The sequence below is a fragment of the Paroedura picta genome, chromosome 1, assembly GCF_049243985.1.
Source record: "Paroedura picta isolate Pp20150507F chromosome 1, Ppicta_v3.0, whole genome shotgun sequence".
Lineage (NCBI taxonomy): Eukaryota > Metazoa > Chordata > Lepidosauria > Squamata > Gekkonidae > Paroedura > Paroedura picta.
This window is the reverse complement of record NC_135369.1, coordinates 37,144,494-37,166,266: the sequence shown is the minus strand read 5'-3', so window position 1 is coordinate 37,166,266 and position 21,773 is coordinate 37,144,494. Positions and strand designations below refer to the sequence as shown.

Genomic DNA, 21,773 nt, shown 5'->3' with positions numbered 1-21,773 from the left:
CAGAAGAACGTCTACTTCTGCTTCATTGACTATGCTAAAGCCTTTGATTGTGTGGAACACAACAAATTGTGGCAAGTTCTTAAAGAGATGGGAATACCAGAGCATCTTATTTGTCTCTTGAGAAATTTATATGCAGGTCAAGAAGCAACAGTGAGAACTGAACATGGAATCACTGACTGGTTCAAAATTGAGAAAGGAGTTCGGCAAGGCTGTATACTGTCGCCTTGCCTATTTAACTTGTATGCAGAGCACATCATGAGAAATGCGGGATTAGAGGAGTCACAAATTGGGATCAAGATTGCAGGGAGAAATATCAACAACCTCAGATATGCAGATGATACCACTCTAATGGCAGAAAGTGAAGAGGAACTAAAGAGCCTGTTGATGCAGGTGAAGGAGGAGAGTGCAAAAGTTGGCTTGAAATTCAACATCAAGAAAACAAAGATCATGGCATCCGGCCCTCTCAATTCCTGGCAAATAGAAGGGGAAGAAATGGAGATAGTGACAGATTTTATTTTCCTGGGCTCCAAGATCACTGCAGATGGGGACTGCAGCAAAGAAATTAAAAGACGCTTGCTCCTGGGGAGGAAAGCTATGGCAAATCTAGACAGCATCCTAAAAAGCAGAGACATCACCCTGCCAACAAAAGTGCGTTTAGTCAAGGCTATGGTCTTCCCAGTTGCAATGTATGGCTGCGAAAGTTGGACCATAAGGAAGGCCGAGCGTCAAAGAATTGAGGCTTTTGAACTCTGGTGCTGGAGAAGACTCTTGCGAGTCCCTTGGACTGCAAGGCGAACAAACCGGTCAGTCCTAGAGGAGATCAGCCCTGACTGCTCTTTAGAAGGCCAGATCCTGAAGATGAAACTCAAATATTTTGGCCACCTCATGAGAAGGAAGGACTCCCTGGAGAAGAGCCTAATGCTGGGAGCAATCGAGGGCAAAAGAAGAAGGGGACGTCAGAGAATGAGGTGGCTGGATGGAGTCACTGAAGCAGTAGGTGCAAACTTAAATGGACTCCAGGGAATGGTAGAGGACAGGAAGGCCTGGAGGATCATTGTCCATGGGGTCGCGATTGGTCGGACACGACTTCGCACATAACAACAACTGAGAGTCATTTAAAAGTCTGAAAATATGTGAGAAACATTTTCCCCAGGGGCTTGTTTACTGTATGAGATGCCCTCCAGACCTTGCAGGAAAAGGCATCACGGAATCGGGGGGTCTTAGGGAAGCCCACGCCCGTTTGTGTCTTCAGTGACATCCCGGCTGGTTCCTTTTTCAGAACCAAAGAAGGCGGTGCTGTGAAGCTGTGGGACCAGGAGATGAAGCGCTGCCGAGCATTTCAGCTGGAGACCGGGCAGCTTGTGGAGTGTGTGCGCTCAGTGTGCAGAGGGAAGGTACGTGAGATCCTTGTTTGCTCCCCTCACGAGAGACCCTTGCTGCTAACTTGTTGTGAACTTTGTGAAATAGGAGAATTTGAAGGTTGTATTGTGTATGTGTGTGAAACTGATGACCACTGTGATGGATAAGATGCTGGTAGGGGTTATGGCAGGTTACAGGGATCGCAAGCACGTCTCCAAGATATTCCAGAGACTTACCCAAGTGAATTCCTGATCACAAGTACAGCAGATGATTCTTTCAACGTAGGTGCAAAGCTGATGCCGCCAAGTCAGTTGTCTGAAAGTTCAGAATGTTTACACATAGATATTCACCGTTTGGCAGCCATGGGTGAACTTGGCGTAATATGTATGAACCAGGATTGTTCATAATGTCCAGTCACATGGTGAGACAGATTTTCACCATAACCCAGCAATGGGTAAGGAATTTGGGTCAATGTGGTTATGTACAATGCATTTGGCTTTTGACAAAAGATAAGGGGACAAGTCTTCTCTTGGACCTGATTTAATAGTAATTCTCTCCCTTCACAAAATCCTAGGATTGGTGTAGGTCTGCCTACTGTGTGTGATGTTCCATAACACTGATTTTGGCTTTTTTGAAATGTCAATAGGGCAAAATTTTGGTTGGTACTAAGGATGGGGAAATACTTGAAATTGGTGAAAAAAATGGTGCTTCAAACCTGCTGATTGACAGCCATATGGAAGGAGAGATTTGGGGCTTAGCTACTCATCCTTCCAAAGACATCTTTATTTCTGCTAGCAACGATGGAACTGCGAGGATCTGGGACCTCTGCGACAAAGTAAGAGGCATTTGCGCTTAAAGACACACTTTCACAATCACTGATGTGCGGGTTGTTTGGCCCCGCCCAATGCTGTTGGGAAGCAGGCAGGTCCCCACATCTCTGTGGCATCATGACGCTTCTGTGCATCCCAAGTCACTTTGATGTGCTATTTTGGGAAAGATCACAGCAAAGCCAGGGTAGCACCTAGGTGGATGGGAAAGTCCTGATCTTCCCAGTCCCCCCCCCCCACATGGGTACAATTTTCCCCACCCTAGTCCCATGCAGTGGCCATCTCTTGCCACAGATGGGCTTTCTTTCTTTCTTTCTTTCTTTATAGCAAGATAATTATTTATTATTATTATTTATTTGATTTGTATGACCGCCACTCTCGGAAACCGGCTCGCGGCGGTTCACAACATTTTAATACAGATACAATATATTAACCATTAAAATTCCCCATTAAAACCCCATTAAAATCACTGATCCACTAGTTCCTCTGATTTCCTAGCTTTCACTTTTATACAAGTCTCTAGTTACTTTTGTCATATAGAGAGAAGCCCCCCCCCCAAATTAGTATTTTATTTTTGATGAAACTGGTAATTCAGAAAATATGATAGAGTAATGCTATAATGGTATGTCAATTGCGGGTTTACTTTTTTAAATGTAAAAACCGGCTAGTGCTATGGGGGGGAATGACTACAGCAAGGGTCTTGGGTGGACAATATGTGGGGAAACGGGCCCTGTAGAAGCCCCGAAGCCACTGTATTATATTATCAACAGCCATGACAGCAATGGGAAAGCCCATTCTAATATGAAAGACATGCAAAAAAGCTTACAGAATTACTGGTGTATCAATTTTGATTTCCAAACTATTTCATCAACTTCCCTGGGTTTCACCTTAAAGCAGCCTGTGGAGAGAGGTCACAAAAACATCTCCATTTTAAAGATGAGGAACTGGGGCCACACTCAAGTGAGCCAAGTCAGATGATTTCCACAGAACTCAATTGGCTGGATCATGCCCAGAGGCCTGTACAGGGGGCCAGTCGAGTATTGTTTCAACCCAAATCTCCCAGAATACTCCCAATTATTGCTACTGCTAATTATCATTGTTACAACAATTGTAAAGGAATTTTAAGCAAACTGTAAATATGTTACTATAGATATATTGGGAGACCTCTATAAATTACTGCTACAAAGATATTAAACAGTGGTATGCAGCATGTGTGTTTTTTTTAATTTAGAGAAAGATGGCCCCGTTTCCCCCATGCAAAACAGAATGACATGCAACAAGGGAACTGGATTCACGGTTGTCCTTATTGACATGTGACATTAATTAAACTTGAACCCCCATATCCAGTGGGGGGAGGGTATGCAAGTGGAAAGGGGCTCCCCAACATGTATGCCTAACTGGGTGAGAAACCATGCACACAAATGGGTGCTGTGCACAAAGCCTAATGCAGGACCCCAGGTAGAACGCCTTAGGCCCAGTCAAAAGGCACAGCAGTGCTGCTCAGGAGAGAGAGAAAGAGCAGGGTCCGGATTTGTCTCCTGCCACATTCCCTCCTCTGCCCAAACAGCTGATCGTTCCTATCACTAATGAGCTGACAAGAGATACATGTGCCTCGGTAGCTGAATGGGACTTTCTGGGTTCCATGCAGAACCATAAGAAGTGTGACATGAACCAGTAGATCAAAGTCCTGTCATCTTTGTTGTACAGAAACTGCTGAATAAAGTGAATCTGGGCCATGCTGCCAGATGTGCTGCCTACAGTCCTGATGGTGAGATGGTTGCTATTGGCATGAAGAATGGAGAATTCATCATTTTGCTCGTGAACAGCCTTAAAGTTTGGGGTAAAAAACGAGACCGGAAGTCTGCTATCCAGGACATCAGGTACTTTGGCCTGAGCAGAAGAGCAGGTGGCCAAGGAAGGTAGCAGTGTGGTGCAGAAGTTAGAGTGCTGGACTTGAATGTGGGAGATCCAGGTTCAAATCGCTCTTGTTGTGGAAGCTTGCTGGATGTCGGTGAACCAGTCACACTCCTTCATCCTACCCTACCTTGCAGTGATGTTGTGAGGTTAAAATGGAGGAGAAGAGAAGAATGGAAGCTGCTTTGGGTCCCCTCTGGGGAGAAAGGCTGCATATAGATGAAGGAAGTCAATGAAGCTCTCAGGTATTAGTTAGTTATGGCATGAGTTACTTGCTCGTATTCATAGAATCATAGAATCATAGAGTTGGAAGGGACCATACAGGCCATCTAGTCCAACCCCCTGCTCAACGCAGGATTAGCCCTAAGCATCCTAAAGCATCCAAGAAAAGTGTGTATCCAACCTTTGCTTGAAGACTGCTAGTGAGGGGGAGCTCACCCCCTCCTTAGGCAGCCTATTCCACTCTGACTGTGAAAACTTTTTTCCTGATATCTAGCCTATATCGTTGTACTTGTAGTTTAAACCCATTACTGCGTGTCATTCACATGTCATTTGATTTGCTGTTCCTGAACCCTGGTTCCCCTGCAGTTGAATGAGCAAACTGAGGCAGTGGGAAAGCACTACAGTTGAAGGGACACCGCACACTAAAAGCCAACAAGTAGCTCAATAGATAAATAAACCTCTCAGGGAAAAGGCACCACGTAATGAGAGAGCATCCAGTGAAACCTCCTCCTCCTCCTTCTTCCTCTGCCCATGCTCAGGGAGGATTTTCGCTGGTTGGGGAAGGGAAGGCAGGAAGAGATCAGCTTGGCCAACTCCATCCACAATTTCCCCTCTGGATCCAAACAGAAGCTGTGTATCCATTCCCAAGCGCCTGCTAGTCTACATGGTATAACATTTAAGGTGTTGGGGCAAAATCTAGGAGGAGTGTGTTTGATCAGCTGTGCAACCTACTAGATGACCTTGACCCCATCATTCCCCCTCAGTCTTACCTTCCTCGCAGGGTAGGCTTGAAGATAAAACAAAGCAGGGAGGAACTCCGTATGCTGCCCTGGGCTTCTGCAAGGATGGGCCGAGGTAGCGTGAGAGGCTGCTGTTAACCATCACGTCCTTCTGCAGGGACCAATTCTCAGAGCAATTGTCTTTGTGGACTGGGGGGTCTCACATAAATATATGAAGGTCAGTGGGAGGCATGTCACTGCACTCTACTTGAGGGAGGTCTTCCTGATGCCTCCGCACAAAGCCCTACCCCCTTCTACAGGGGTCCCCTGATCAAGGGCATCTAGAGCAGGGCTCTCAAAGATGATCTCAGCAGGTGAGTGAGCCCATATGGCGGCTCTTTAAGGCACACAGGTCTCAAACTGTCAAGTGCTTGTCACTCTCAGATAGTTCATGTGGAATGGAATTAGATGAAAATTTTCTGACCAACACCCATTTTTCCAACAACAGCAGGTCCCTAAGAAAAAGGGGCATGGGGGGGGGAATGTTAAGGAAAGTAGCTGGAGAGAAAACTTTCATCATCTTTGGGCACATCTAGAGCCTGTAGGAAAATCTTAAGAGAGCATGCCAGGCTGGGATGATTACATTAAACGATATACCTTGAAGGGTTACATCATGGAAGTTCTGTTGTGGTTTACTGCTGCAAACCAGAACTGATCAAAGAGAACAACTCTTGTGAGGAAGTTGGGCTTTAGCATGCTCTCTCGTGTTCACCATGTGATCGAGGAAGCTGATTCAGCTACGATGCACATCTGGCTTCAAAATGGCTTTCTGCACCATATGAGCCCCACTGACCTGCGACTCATCAAGGACAAAAAGCTTTCTTGGGGGTGGGGAGGTCACCCCAAAGCTTCACAAACCTGTCAGGGTTTGGGGCTGACAGCATCCATCACAGTGGAGAGTTTTGCTTTAAGGCAGATACCTTCTTCGAGGTGAGAAATCTCCTTGCACTTTGTGGCTCCCAACCCAGTGTTGTCCTAATAGTCTCCTTCTCTGTTTTTCCCTCTTGTTCACTGTCTAGAATCAGCCCTGATAACCGTTTTTTGGCAGTGGGTTCCCAGGAGCACACTGTCGACTTCTATGACCTCACCCAAGGCACAACCTTGAACCGGATCGGCTACTGTAAGGACATTCCAAGCTTTGTGATTCAGATGGATTTTTCGGCAGACAGCAAATACATTCAGGTAGGTGTGCACACCACATATTTCTTCCATACAAATTACAGATTTCCTTATCTGCAAATCTCCAGGTGGAAAATAATGTTCCATAGAGCAATACGTTCCTGCAGAGAAATCTATTTTCTGTCAAGGTCTGCAAGGATAGAAGACATGGGAAGAAAGTGGCATGAAGAAAGACATGGCAAAGAAATCAGTATGGGAACACAGAGGAGCTTAAATTTAATATGTCTGAGTGCTGCTTTTATAAGTTTTGGGATACAGACATTCTCATGATAGGAAGGAACAGTGGGAAAGAGAGTGGGAGGAGGGAGATGAAGGTAAGATAGCCACCTAGGTATAGTAAACCTAGCCGCAAGGGGGGGTTCACATCCATGAGGGAATCTCCACACAAGGAGACCTCCCCTGCACATACAAAACCGATCCGTTAGAGGCGAGGAGCTTCCCCCAGCATTTCCCCCGTCAGGTTTGTTTTCTGTATGTACAGATGGTTCCCCCCTCCGCCGTGAGGAAATCATTCCTTTGTCTCGGTCATCTCCAGAGGCGGGTTTACTGCTGCACTGAGAACTAGGCCAAAGGGAACCTCTCGTGTGACGGCTTGAAAACAAAGGGCAAAATGCATGTGCAGCCTAGGAGCTTGGAAAAGGAAAACTGCTTTGGGGTCTGCCTGTCAAGCGGCTCATCATATTGCAGTTTACATGCATACCTAAATCACTGATGAATGGCACAAGCATGTCTGCAACGTATCTCACAAAGGCACACTTGCTAGGGGAATACAGTGAGCTGCCACCAATCCCTAGAGTTAAAAAGAAAAGCAGTTCTGCTTTGTGAGGTGTGAAGCCACCAAGGTCCATGCATTAATCTGTATATATGGTTACATTTCTGACCCTTTCGACATGCTTCTTTGTAGGGAGTGTACATCTTGTGTGCTTAGGGTATGTGTCTCAGTGAAAACACAACACCTTGGATCAAGTTGGTAGAGCTGGCTAATCCCAGGTATGAGCTGTAGTTTTTTGGTGATTTGCTTCAGTTGCATTCAGGGAGGCCATACAGATGCTGCACCCGGATTTTGACTGAGAGTGCCTGCATTTGGTAAAGCAGGAAGAGCACTCACAGGTGCACACAGGGAGGCTAGACGCATGTCTTCCACAGAGCGCTGTGATTGCAAAGGGAGCCACAAGCGTACAATGCCATGAACAGCAACCACAAAAGATTTGGCAAAGAGAAGAGTAATGGGGGTGGGAATATAGATGTCATTATAATCCATGGAACCTCTTCTTTCCCTCCACAGGTGTCAACTGGTGCCTACAAACGCCAAGTCCATGAGGTGCCATTAGGAAAGCAAGTGACAGATGCTGCACACATCGGCAAGATCACCTGGGCCACCTGGACGAGGTGATGCAGTACCGATGATCAGTAGTAGATCTTAATTCCTCCTTTGGTGTAGGCACAGGAGAGACCTCCCTCTGCTTGCTCCTGCCACCATACAGAGTTCAGAAATAAAGCAAACCCAAAAGATTGGAGAATCCCTAATGCATTGATTCGCTTTGAGAACGAGGCCAGAAAATTTGAACTCCAATATCCAGAGGGAGCATTCCTAGAGCCAAAACGCCTAGGGATTTCATCACTTGAGTTAGGTGGATGTGCTTTAGCACTAAACACTTTGCTAAGACCCATTATGCACGGGGGTTTTAGCGCACATTCGGGGTGGAATGGCGGCGACTAAAATCACGGATAACGCACGGAGCAGGCTGCAACCGGCTGCAGCTTCGGTGCATGCCGCCGAAAAAGCCGCGTCAGTGAAACGCGGAAGAAAGCACAGCTTCCGGGTGAGCGGGGCGCAACCAGAAGCGGCGCCCGGATCGGCGCGTGCATAATCGGTTACTCTGGGTTTTGCCGCCGTCGCGCCCCGCCCCGTGTATAACCGGTATGCGTCGCGTCTTCCCCCTCCGCGTTTTCCATGTGACCCGAAATCGCCGTTTCGGCGGCCGTGCATAATGGGCCTAACAGATACATTATAGATCAATAAGGTCATGGTGGTGGTTTTTAAAAAATTGAAGTTGGGTCATTCATGTGAACCTGGCCTGCAGCCTAAATATAAGCCAAGGATGAGGAGTTGGCCAAGCCAGCCAGAGGAGAGGGGTATGCAAGAACACAAGGAGTGACCTGTAAGAGAGGAGCAGACCTTGACAGTCAGCTCTTGGGAAGAGTCGTGAGTTTATATTTCAGGGGAGTAGGCATACTTGTTTTGGTGCAATCAAAATTGTCTAAGATCTTGTGGTACCTTAAAGACCAAGGCCTGATTCATGCAAGGATGCTCATCACTAGCTTTCTTTAGAACCAGAAGCTGAATGTGTAAACTGACTATATGAGACTGGGAATTCTGCTTATGGTATTTGATCTGCATTTGTTCATTCACAAAGGCAAGCTATCCTTTGACACTGAAATCCTAATGACACATTTGCTAGTTTTTAAGATATCACCAGGATCTATGTTGGTTTGACAGCAATGGACTTCCCATGGCTACCCACTGGAATGTACATGGGGAAACCTTACTGAATAAACAAGGCATGAGTTTTCATAGAGTTGAGCAATGATGAGTTTCCATTGCATCTCAAAAAGGGAGACAAAAAGTCCCCTCCCATGCTACCAGGTCTCAGATGGGATTCAGAAATGTTAGCTAAGCTTACAAGATAGCTTACTTCTTTACTCTGTATCTTCTTATTGAACTGCTGAACCGGCGATGTAACAAAGAACCTCCTTCTCTTTCCCTGCACAAGGCTGGAAAGTCTTGTCTCATATCGAACTAGGGATAAAGTCCGTTGCATTCAGGAACACAACTGGCGCTAGATTGGGGGGTGGGGGTGGGAGGGTGGAAGAACTCTGCAGATGGCCTTTCCCTCTCCCTAGGACCTGGAAAGGCTGGAGGCAGGGAACTCACAGGCAGCGACAGCTCTACTGCAGCAGGGATCTGCAGAAGTGGAAGGAGGAGGGGGTGGTCTTGGATGCTTTAGGAAGCTTTGGGGTGATCCTGCGTTGAGCAGGGGGTTAGACTACATGGCCTGTATGGCCCCTTCCAACTCTAAGATTCTATGATTCTATGGTCAGGTGTGGGCGATGGAAGGTGATTGGCTGGCTGCTGGACAGACAGGCAAGCCAGTTGGGGAAGGGGGCACTTGGGGCGGGACAGCTGCCCTGAGTGGGTGTTAATCCACCATGAGACCATCTCCTCCTCCTCGGCCTTACCAGAAATATTAAGTGGAACAGATATGGCTTTGCAGTAGGCAGACTCTCTGAATTCTTTGGCAAGCTGGGTAACAGACTGTCTGCAGCATTCCTAAGAAGCGAGGGGGGGGGGGAGCAGTGTTATTCCCATCCTGCCCCCAACCATTTTCTCCTTTTCTCTTTCCTCTTTTGGAGCAGCATCCTTGGGGATGAAGTTATTGGGATTTGGCCCCGAAATGCAGATAAAGCCGACGTCAACTGTGCTTGTGTGAGTCATGCTGGCCTAAACATTGTCTCTGGAGATGATTTTGGACTAGTCAAACTCTTTGATTTCCCCTGCACTGAAAAATTTGTAAGTGAGCATTGTTGCTTTGCCGAGGAGGGGAGGGTGGGTGGCTGTGAACTACCTTTGTGAGCCTCCTCAGAAATGCCCAGAATTCCCTTATCAATCCAATGTTTATTTAAATTCTGATACCCCCACAGGTGGCCAGAAGTACAAATTTGCACTTACTGCGAGAGATCAATCTTTTTTTTCTTTCCAACAGGCTAAACATAAGCGTTATTTTGGTCATTCTGCACATGTCACCAACATTCGCTTTTCTCACGATGACAAGTATGTGATCAGCACCGGAGGCGATGACTGCAGGTAACATGCGTTGTGCACAAACCATGAGCCTGTGGGTGCTTTGGGTAAGAGTTGGATGCCAGAAATCCAGGCTCTCACATGGCCACTTTGCTCACTGGGGTAAGCCTTGGGCAAGGCCTGTCTCTCACTCTAGCCTACCTGACAGAAAGCTCTGCTGTGGTCTTTAGGGAAATAAGGCTGGATAACAGTATGAAACACGAAGCTCAAGTCTGAACATATTAACATTCTACAGACTGATGCAGTCGATTGTGGTAGCAGATCCTGATGTGCAGCAGTTCTAGCAGTTCTCCAATTCCCTGTGTTAGGACGGCCTTGCATGTCTCAAAATTTACAAAGCTCACTGTTTGTGCTCTCTGACATGGAAGGCAGAGGTCATGGGAATCCAAGTACTATTGCCCACACCAATCTTCCTCAACTTTTTTACTGCTGAGAAACCTCTGAGACATTCTTCAGGCCTCGAGAAACTCCAGGCAGACTAGAGTTGGGAAGCATAGCTGTGGACATGCCTGCCTGGGGCCCCTCCCCTTCCCACTCCTCCAGGCCCATCATTGGCCTTTTTTTCGGGGGTGGGGTCAACATGACTATATATAGTCCTACCACACAATTAACGTTTAACAAATCTAAAAAATATATTAAAAATTAATTCCCACCCATTCCGGAAACCCCTCCGGGACTGCCAGGAAACCCCATGAACCCCTGATTGAGAAAGCCTGGCCTACACTGTGTGCTTGTCTAATGGGCACCCCAATAAAGCAAGGGCAGCCGGTGCATCTTACTGGCATATTCTGCACTATGACACCTCTTGTACTGTTACCTGAGTGCAACACGCACAGCAGAAGGCCACCCACTCCTTGCATTTCTTCAGATATTCCCACTAAGTTGCTGTTTCCAGCCACAGGGGATCAATCTTCTGAGTGCTCTTCTGCAATTAGTAAAAGACCTTCACTGAACATAGAAGCCTAGATTAAATATTTCTCTGTCGCACGCTAATTGGCTTGCACAGGGAAATTTCCTCAGTTGTTCCTTGGGTTTGCACGGGAATAGGCAAATATACAATCCTACCAGCAGGAGCAGCCTACCATTCACGATTAAAATCTCTCAAGAGAAATAACTGGCCATTTTAGAAGTGCAGGGCAGCTGCCTCCTTCTTGCTGCTGGCCTGTCTTTAAGAAACAATTCTCGCTCTTTTAGAACGCCAAAACACAGTATATAAGATCCTGCATTCCTTATTCTGCCAGCACAAGCTCTGTAGCACCTGTAGTCTTTCAATCAATTCATTTTATTGCATTAACTCAAAAGTCATAGCAAAACAGCAACAAAAACCAAAATAAAAAACCAAGGCAATCACATGGTCAAATCCATAAAATATCGATTAGAAGACTGAAATGTATTAACTTGATAGCTAAAAGAAGCAGATTTAACAATAGTCTATTTCTGTAATAATGAGTGACTTAGTGCAAACCTGGTGGTGAGCTATTCATTGACCAAACTTGCATCAGAGGATTGTGACTGTATCTTTATAACTAGAGCCCAAACTTGCCAATTGTAATCTTACCCATTTATCTCCCTCTCCAAGGAGTATCAGAGGTTTATGTTGCATCTGTCCTGATGCAGAAAAGCAGAACAATTGCCTCGTAGCTATCACTGCCTTCTAATAAAGTATCAGTTAGTGGATATATAGCCAAAGATACGCTTGCTTAGTAGATTCAGTGGCCAAGGAAATCAAGCAAGTCTATGGAAATGAAGTTGCGAAGCAGGTGGTCGGTTGGTGGTGGGTTATTTTCCCCCTTTAGGCCAGAAATCAATGTATGGAAAAGCCATAGTTGTAGAATCTGCTCTTGCAGCCCAGAATGTAGAGCCACTTGTGAAACAGCAGCATGCTTGCTCCAGAGGGTACAAAACCAAAACAGACTACTTCACTTTTATGTGCCTATTTCCACCCTGCTATTTGCAGCCCAGGCTAGCGCCCAAATCAGTTTTGTATCTGCATTATAATGATCAGTGTGGGAGATGCCTGGCTATCCAGGTGCCAGAATGTTTCTTCTGGGGGTGGGGAGAGCTGCTGCTTGTCTCTAGGGCTGACTGATGGTGCGAATGCCATCCTCGCCCTCCACCCCTTCCTTTCAGATGCATGGAGGTTAGGGATTACAGACCCCAGGCAGGACCTCGGGATCCCCTGGTTTTATAGCTCATCTTCAGACTAAAGAGATCAGTTCCCCTGGAGAAAAGGGCTGCTTTGAAGGGTGGACTCTGTAGCATTATCCTCTACTGAGGTCCCTGCCCACTCCCAGCTTCACCCCAAAAGTCTTCAGGTATTTCCAAACTAAGAGTTGGCAACCCTAATGGAGGATCCACAACAAAAGGGAGAAAAATTTTAACCCCAAACAAGAATCCAGGAGGTTAAAAAAGAGAATTGTCTATGGGGGTGTACTATAAAGTTACTAAAATATAATGTAGGTATAAAAATACCATGCAATTTAGATTTGAAACACCCCAAAGCTCTATTCACAGCCTCAGATAAAATGCAATAAACAAACTAATGTCTCAAATACAGTAGTGGAGGCTCAGATCACGGGCAAACCATTATTTATTTCTGTTCCCTGGGTTCTTGTAGTTCATTTTATGCCTAGTTCCCTGCCCTTCCGCCCAGGAATCCTTGTTCTTTCCCCACCTCTAACCACCTCAGGATTTTGCTCAGCCCCTTGAAAACGAAAGGATGGACACATGTTGCCAGTTGAGATGTTGACACCACTGTGTAAGCCACGCTGTGTAGTCAGCTAGCTATTTCCGATGTCTGGTCTCTCTGTCTCCTTCTCCAGTGTCTTTGTATGGCGATGTCTTTGAACGTGAATTCTTCCCAGTGTCACACATGCTACCACCGCCATGTGAGTGCCAAACAGTGGACAGTGTCTCTCAAGATCTCAGCAGCTGGCTGTTATCAAATGGTGCCTGGATTATGAATTTATGAAGCCTACATGGGGTTATGGTGGATGCTACAAGGAACTTCCTGTGCAGTCACTGAGAAAGAAGCAAATACAATAGATCCCTTTCTTAGCTAAGGAGATGGTACAGGTCAGCTAACATCAAACCTCTAATTTATACACATACTTACAGCTCTTTGCCCACTGAAGAAACTCTGCTTCAGTAGCCTTTCAAAACAAGCCAACAAATCCTTCCATTTAATTCAAACAATTTACATTTTCACAACACTTGCTCAAGTACATTGACATTTTTAAAGCCAGCCATTCCAAAATCTTACTTAGAAGAAATAATTGTCAGTAAAGAAAGCTCTGAACCACGGCTGGTTTTATATTTTCCCAGTATGATAGTTTTTTTAAAAAACATTTAGAGGTTGAGACATGATTTTGTTTGCCAGTTTTCTATAAAGTGCCTTTTGAAAGCTTTTTCCAGTCCCGCAGGATACAACTGAGCCTCCTGCCCACGTCTGCTTTCTACTCACGGTGCTACAACTTACACAACTGAGGAGGGCTGTTATCTTTTTGTGATGCATCATTCACTCACTCTCTGCTTGTGTCTTGATACTTCAACTAAACCTTGTTGGGTTCCTCTACCGAAGGAAGGAGGGCTGGGATGCAAGACCCCCTAGTGCATATGTGGGAGGTAGAGTCTTGAAAGGACCACAAAGGGAAGAGGGGGAGAAAATGAAGACCCTGCACACAAGCTACCCTCAGTCATCTTTTCCTATTCAGAACATTGCTCTTCCACATTTCCAGATTAGGCCAGTAACAGCAAAGATTTCATGCTTTGAACTCCTTTAAGGAAAGCCAGTCCTCCTCCATGTTTCCAACAGGAGGTGTTTCAAAGGCGTTCTTCCTTTCCAGAGTTCAGGGGCAGACAATGTGGCAGCCATTCACAGGCTCCTTGGTGGCAGATGACCAATAACTGTGGAAACTCTGTACCTTCTCCAGATGAAACTTGTAGGGGCAACGGTGAAGCAAGGCATTTATTCATAGGAGAGCCTACGTTCAGTCATTAGTAGGTGACGTTGAAGAGTGAGATGGGAGAAAAAGTATTTGTTCAAGGAGGAATTACTGCTTAGATAATCACTGAAGGAAGGACATTTCTTTCACCCTAATCACTGGGTAGGCAAGAATTATCAGCAGCTGCTCAAAAGGTGCCACTGGAGCCTCCACTGCAAGCAATATTCTGCAAAACACTCTCCCCATTCAAATAAGTGGGGGAGCAGGGTTGAAAGTGCCAACTACCTTGCTGCTGGAGGAGCTTAAATAACTGACTCCAGGTTCATGAGAAAGAAAAGAAAGATCAATGTATAAACACAAAAGTGCTTCATTAAACTCAATGGACTATCATTTGTTGAGTCTTATTTAAACAATGGAATATATTAATGCCTTACACTATAGATATTTTAGACACACAAGTCCCTATGCAGTTTTATCCCCCTCCTGTTCATAAGGAAGGTTTCCTGTATTAGATGTGACCATATCAAAGCCGGTGATGTCAGGTGGCCACCTTGTTTGCCTATGTCGTAATGTTGGCCTTTCATATTGATTGTATCTTTAAAAAAATTAAAAACCTGTGACAGAATGAATTGCTACTTGGTGATAATGTGCAAAAATATTTAAAAGCAATAGTATGCATCACAAAGATTTGTATTTGTTTATATGGTTTCATTTTAGGTACATTATTGTTGGACATGATGCTGTATTATAATGTAAATTAAAATAGTAACGCATGAGTTTATTTTTCAAATGATTAAGTAAAGATTTATGATTTGAGAGGAGCCAAGTGTCAGTTTTTTTCATTGGGTACATACTTAGATCACAAAAGGCCCCCACTTTCATGCACTCTGTTCTAGAGTCAATAGTTTGTTAACATTCAGGTTGGTCAGAATTTAGTCATCTGACAATGCAGAAAAGCAGCATGTTGGTCAGAGGCGGGCAGCTTGGCAAACTATACATCACCCCCAGTGAGCCATAATTGTATTATGGAAAATGAGCGGCTTTGGAGGGGGCAGGCGAAAGCTGCCACAACTGCCTACTTTTGGCTATGAGCTTCTCATGGCAGATCAAATTGAGCCATCTATTCAACCAGAGGACTCTGGCAGCTTGTCGCTGCATTCAGTCCATATATGTGCACACATGCGCAGGCACACACACACACACACAGAGTCCACTTAACTGACTGCTCTTTGCATGGGTGGGGCAATCTCTGTCATGATTATGTCTCTCCATGCTTTCTGTAGGGAGAAGAGGGTATGAGGGGCTGCTGCTCATGGCAGCATGTAGTTTCCACCTAGAAAGCCTGAAGGCAGGCATAAGAATATTAGCTCATCATCGCTGTCCTCTCACCTTGAGGACATCAGGATGCATTCAATGGCTTGACCAGTATCTCAAAATGGCACATAACACATCTCCAAAGGTCATAACATACACTGCACTGTGATCAAGATATGGAATCCCGGGATCCATTCCACATCTAAACAAACCTAAGCAAGTAATAAAACAATGCTCTGTCAGCAACCCTAAGGATGTTCAAGCATGCATTTGCCTCCCCCTCTGGCCCAGTGCCACTGTAACGATACCGTTCAATGGAGATGATTGAGTCAGATGGGGAACACACACAATAGGCTGCACAGATATCCTAGACCCACAAGATCCTTTAAGTCTATACGCTTTATTGATACTTGAGTTGTTTTGTTTTTACATTTCACAATGCATTCCACAGACTTAGTTCAATACAGCTTAAACTGCAAGTGTATACATTTTCATTTGTAATTTCTTGCATTAACAATGTTCGAAATTTCCAAACAACATTTGCAGCATCGGGGCACAACCCGCTGATCCATGCACAGCCACTGAGGAGTCCTAGCACGGCAGAGAACAAGCATGCTAGGGATTCCTTGCTCTGCCTGCAAGGCTCTTGGGATCACGCCTTCAAAAATTCCTTCCACAGATTCAGAGTTTGAGAGAGACTGTAAACTTGTTTACTCAAAATAGACTAAAGGAATTTTGTGCAGCAAAGGTTATGGCAGAAGTTGTGTTGTAATGTGCAGAGGTTTTTCTATTTATTTAATAGGTGCTAGTGTTTTCTGACAATTTAAGCTTTACATACCATACAGCTAAAAAAAAACCCAGTTCAATTCTCTTGATATTTCAAGCACTGTGGAGGAGCTGAACATCCTAAGCGGCTGTGAAACACTAAATATATATATATATAACTAAATTATATATATATAATTTTTTATATTGGCAATTGATAAAACAGTAAAATTAAAAAGCACAATACAGCTACACTGGATACCAAAAGGGCAAGACTTCTGAAGCTTGCTTCAATGGCATATTCTTCTAACAGCTCATTTTAGAAAATCTGCACTCAACAATCTACACAGACCAGAGACTGCGCAAAACGGGAAGTGTTCTCCCTGCGTTCCACCTGCACCAGGACCTCTCAAAACGCAGCAAAACTACCTCAGCCAAAGCATAAAATGTACAGCTCTCCAAACTGTTAGGTTAACCAGTGCTGCACATGGGAGATGCAAAGAGGATTAGGTTGAAATCCATACATAGCAGCTTACGATACTTAGGATGAAAACACATGGCAGTCAAGGTGGTTTTTCGTTCCTTGAAAAACTGCGTCGCTAAAAAATAAAGATCTGTGAAACTGCACTGCAATGTCAAGGTTACGCTACACCCTGACCCCACATAAACCAAATGAATAATGTCTCCCGCCCCGCTTAAAAGATGAACTCCTATTTAATTAAAAGTTGCTCCAGGCTTCTCATTCAGTTTTGCGCTTCAGTCCAGGGATTTTATCTTGGATCCTGTAAACGACAATGAGAAGAGCTACTTTAATGTGCAGAAAGATGTGCAAGAAAGAATTTACTATCAGAAAAGGAAGAGTTGGGAGGGGCAAGGGCCATCTTGTCCAGGACCCACCAGCTTCCAGAGATGATCAAGGACAAAACACCCCGCTGGAAAGTGCTTGCAGATCCAGGCCACAGTGAAACAAAAGTGAAAACGCGGGTATGAATCTGCTGAAGGAACCAGGGCCTCGGGAGGTGTGCCTGGCCTCGACCAGGGCCAGGGCCTTTTCGGTCCTGGCTGCTTTCTGATGGAATGAACTCCAGGACGAACTGCGGGCCCTGTCAGGACTCTCTGAGTTCTGCAGGTGTTTGGTTGAGGCTGGGTGGGAGCCCTGGGGTATTTGATCTCGTTCCCCCCCTCCTGGCTCCTACTGCAGTGCTAGACAGTGTAGGGGGCCTGCTTCCATCTCCCAGCCGGTACATATGGGGAGTGATTTTTAAAGATATTTAGTATACTGCCATTTTGTACTTGTATTTATATCTGCTTAAATTGTTTTATTGGGGTACTTTTAAATGATATTGCCTTTTTCTTGTTTTTGTGAACCGCCGCGAGCCAGTTTCTGGGAGCAGCGGTATAGAAATACAGTGATAAATAAATAAAAATGCACACAAACCAAGGGCGTCTATACCGTTTAGAGGCACTGCTCCTTCCTGACCTCAGATGCAGCAACAAGCATGACCCAAGCCCATCCAGGGGACAGTATCTTTGGAAGTTAGAAGGGAACCAGTAACGTGCATGTCCCTTGCTTGCACTTCCTGATGGGTGAAGTGTGCAAGTTTGATTGGCAAGGGAGATGATACATATTTTATTTGGTGCACTTTCCCTGCCTACCCTCTAAGGAGATCAAGGGACTCTCTTCACTGTCCTCCTCCTAACAACTCTGTGAGGTAACTTAGGCTGAGAAAGAGTGATTGACCAAAGGTCACCAGGCACGCTTTATGGTATGGAGGAGTTCTGACTCTGGATTTTCCACATCCAAGACCAACATTAATAACCATTGCCTCATGCTGGTAGAAGTTGCTACTTCAAGTATGGTCTAACAGGCACAAGAAGAGAAGGCACATGAGTTCAGAGCTACCTCAAACCCTTTGGAAGCAAGTCTGGGAAGATGTGAGTCCATCAGATCTAAAGTCACCAAGGTTGTCAGTATCACAGTAATTCAATTCAAGACCTTCATCTTTTACCAACATATCTGAGCTTTCAGCAACTACAAAACACTTGAGCTACAGAAGCTGCTTTTACCTTGATGAATTTGGCCAGCTCTGTACCACCCACTCTGCAATTACACTTCACACCACACCTTCAAATTACTTTATGCAGAGCAACTGATCCATAAATCCAAATATTCACTACCTTTCAAACCAATTCTGCAAAAATAATTCAATCAATTTCTACCAACGTTGCCTTTTTCATCAAATACCTTCCCTGCACCAGAATGAAAGGTGATTCTTTCCTTGAGCCAGTTTCCTTTCACTAAGATAAAGCAGCAATTTATGTTGCATTGTCTTCCATTACAGGCTTCCATACTCACTTTGTCACAGCATCTTTGACATTCTTGTTCACGAGGCCCAGATAATGGTCAATTTGAACCTGAAAAGAAAAGGGAATTCATATTTACAGTTACATTTTGGCATGTATCAAAAGTTATACCCCTGTTGCCATACATTTTAATTACTAGGTAATGCTGCAAAGACACAGGGTTTATATCCAAGCAGAATGTTACACACAGGAGAACAATGGGTGTATGTCAGAGAGAATTGAGTTCTCTAAAATTGCATCCTCCCATATTAGTCTCCCCAAGCATTAATTCTGTATGAAATCACTGCCAATTACAGTTTAACAAAAACTGGGGGAGAGGAGGCCAACTTATCACATAAGAACATAACATGAGAGCCCTGATGAATCAATGGTCCATCTAATCTAGCACTCTAACTCACATGGTGGCTATCCAGTTCCTCTGGACAGCCAACAATGGGGCACAGGAGCCAAGGCCTTCCCCTGATGGTGCCTCCAGATTCTATGATTCAGAGAATTCATGTCTTTGAATATTGAGGTTGCCTTAGTAGTTCTAGCACCACTTTCTGTTCCACTTGAAGTGAAGCAGGTTTGCTAGTGCATTATCTGAAACTGTCCACTGCCCCCCACCACCTTGCAGCATCTTTGACAAAGGGTAATTTGGAGGGACAGATGCAAAGGCTGCCAAGGGAGCCTTGGGGACACCCTTATTGTCCTGACAGCATCTGAAACTCCAGAGTGGGGAATTAGCTATAAGCAGAAATACTGAACAGAAGATGGGTTTGGATTCAAGAGAAGACTTCCACAGCTGGGAGGGTATATTATTTTCACCAACTCCCCAAGATTGCTGCAACTCCACCCCTCATGCTGATCCTGGGTGTTCCGTGGTCTCCAAGGAGAAGCGTGATGGGGGGGGGGGCGGTATTTGGGGCTGCAGTAAGGAGGAGGAGACAAATCGCACTCTGCAGATCAAAATTCCTTCCCCCTGTGGAAATTACTGATGGAGTCAAGCATTCTCCATCCTTAATTCATGATTTTTCTTAATACTGGAACCAAGTACAACCAATTTTTGAAAGAATGCTAGTGATCAAATTAGCCTACATACTCACCTGGTGCTTTTCATAAATAACTGGAATACTGAAGAGCGAAATCACAGCTAGAGGGGGGAGAAACACATCAGATTTCAATCTACAGATACTGAGAGACACTGAAATACCTAGAAATAGTTCTTACAAACCGTATCAACAAAGATGCCTGAATGCAGATGAACTGCTTGACCAATACAAATGAACATTACCCAGCAGCAGTCCCCACACTGTGTATCCAGGTACGTAATGTCCACTAACCAGACGAGATTATCCTTGCTCCTCCCAACCAATCACGATCCTATCGTCCCTTTCAGTTATTGCAGTTCTTTCCAAAACAGAAACAAACTCTGAGCTCAAAATACAGGATACTCAAAATCTGGGAAACTCTTGCCTCAAACATAATTCAGGCCTCCTCATCCAGCAGCAAAAGTAAACTTCAGGAGGATACCCCTGCCAGACAGCTCTGCTACGGCCTATAGGGCTCAATCTTTGTCACGTTTATCTGAATTTAAACACGCTATCCCCTTGTATGTCTTCCATCTTTTCTCTATCATTTTGCTTTCATTCTTTTCCCAGCAAAGCAATATAATTGCAATGCAGTGGATTTCTTGGGAGTTTTCTTCCTAATTCCTACAGTCTTTCACGGCATGTGTTTATCTGTTCAAAGGATTTGGCATAATGCTGGCTTTGCAAAAGAATCCCTTAAAAAGACCTTGCCCTCAATTGCTTCTGTATAATTTTTAAGATTGCAAAAGGATTCGGCTGAGGAAAGCAGAACGGAACTTACCCAGTATCATTAGTGTCAGCCCATTGAACAAGGCCCCAACATAGGTGAACACCCACATCAACACTGCGAACTGTAAGAACAAGAGAGACAAGTGAGGGCAGGAGCACATTCAACTGGAAGCTAGTTTTAATGGCTTGTTGTTCCTGCATCGACAATTTATCATTTTGTCATAAGCCGCCTCAAGCAGGACTCTGGAATGGCAGAATATAAATCTCCGAAATCAGTAAACGGACTCAGAGGTGCCATGTATGGTCTTGCCCGCAATTTCTGTTCCTGGCTGCTGCCGGCGCTGGGGGGGGGGGCATGGAGACTGCCCATGCATCGGGATTCCCTTGCACAGAAAGCCGCTCTAAAGTGTCAGACAGAAGCGGATCACCCACCAGGATACCGTTTTTGGCATCCTCCCTGTGGCAACGGCCATGCAGGTAACAAGCCTTAGAGAGCCTTCATTAACATGACTTGTCTGAGGTTGCAGGGACAGAAGGCAGCAGCCCTCCAGCCTCTGTGAGTCAGAGATAATTATAGCCAGGCAGACCGGTAATGGGATCCGCAGCCCTTTGCAGAGCAGTCCTCTGCCAGGTCAAGGATGTCTCAAGGGTCACAGGATTTCAGCGTGTCTCTTTGAGGCTCAAGAACCCCTTTTCCACCTAAGCAGATTCAAGGCAGGAATGACTTCTGTCCCTTCTGTTGCTGACTTTGCCTCATACTTGCACTACTCTGGGGTGTTCGGATCACCATTAGAAATTCCCACCACCTCAATGCACACACAGCAAATGTTCCATCCCCCTCCACAAAGACAGTGCTGGAATAACCTCCAAAGCTGCATTGACGGCCATGAGGTAAACACCCACTCAAAATTGGTGTTATCAGGTGCATTACAAGAAAGATCAAAGTTCAGGGTCTGGACCGCCATTTGCCTGAGCCTCTAGTGCTCACCGCCTTTTTTATCCTGCACTTCAACAAAGGGCAAAAGTGCCTTAAGAGGAGACACCTAAACCGTAATATCCTCAGCTATGTCCTCTCTGCTACTCATCTCAAAGAACCTCAAATCTGTGCTCCAACAGCAAAAAGGATGGTGTCCTTTCAGCAGATGACTAGAAGCCCCCAAACCAGTAGGCAGCAAGTGGGGTCTCCATGGCACAGCATTAATACCAAGGATGTGCCCAGGGATGCTTTAGGCCCCAGAAGGAGGGAGGCAACCAGTTTTGCAGAACCTCCCAATCAGAGACCTGCGACAGACAACTGCCTCAGAGGGGCTGATTATCCTGGATGCTTTAGGTTGATCCTGCCCTGAGCAGGAGGTTGGCCTGTATGGCTCCTTCCAACTCTATGATTTCTTGGTATCACAACATGCCGCTGCCTAACACCAACTCTGGCCTTCTGTCCACCTGGC

At 45.3% G+C, this 21,773-nt stretch overlaps 2 protein-coding genes across 19 annotated transcripts in view; one reads left to right on the top strand and one right to left on the bottom strand.

Annotated features, from left to right (window-relative positions):
- EML6 (EMAP like 6) overlaps nucleotides 1–14,901 on the top strand; it is a 176,385-nt gene extending 161,484 nt beyond the window's left edge. For 9 of the 10 annotated variants that reach the window (XM_077334021.1, XM_077334001.1, XM_077333980.1 and 6 more), the window contains 8 exons: nucleotides 1,280–1,394; nucleotides 2,006–2,194; nucleotides 3,894–4,066; nucleotides 6,121–6,283; nucleotides 7,566–7,669; nucleotides 9,698–9,851; nucleotides 10,045–10,145; nucleotides 12,965–14,901. In XM_077334021.1, coding sequence (XP_077190136.1) covers nucleotides 1,280–1,394; nucleotides 2,006–2,194; nucleotides 3,894–4,066; nucleotides 6,121–6,283; nucleotides 7,566–7,669; nucleotides 9,698–9,851; nucleotides 10,045–10,145; nucleotides 12,965–12,989 — 1,024 coding nt within the window. In that variant the 3' untranslated portion in view covers nucleotides 12,990–14,901. The remainder of the gene's footprint in view (nucleotides 1–1,279; nucleotides 1,395–2,005; nucleotides 2,195–3,893; nucleotides 4,067–6,120; nucleotides 6,284–7,565; nucleotides 7,670–9,697; nucleotides 9,852–10,044; nucleotides 10,146–12,964) is intronic. The other variant, XM_077334010.1, reaches the window with a different exon arrangement.
- Nucleotides 14,902–15,784: 883 nt separating this feature from the next.
- The window catches only part of RTN4 (reticulon 4), a 118,806-nt gene continuing 112,817 nt past the window's right edge, over nucleotides 15,785–21,773 (bottom strand). For all 9 annotated transcript variants that reach the window (XM_077334110.1, XM_077334081.1, XM_077334089.1 and 6 more), the window contains 4 exons: nucleotides 20,381–20,450; nucleotides 19,615–19,661; nucleotides 18,522–18,580; nucleotides 15,785–16,947 (listed from right to left, as the gene is read on the bottom strand). In XM_077334110.1, coding sequence (XP_077190225.1) covers nucleotides 16,905–16,947; nucleotides 18,522–18,580; nucleotides 19,615–19,661; nucleotides 20,381–20,450 — 219 coding nt within the window. In that variant the 3' untranslated portion in view covers nucleotides 15,785–16,904. The remainder of the gene's footprint in view (nucleotides 16,948–18,521; nucleotides 18,581–19,614; nucleotides 19,662–20,380; nucleotides 20,451–21,773) is intronic.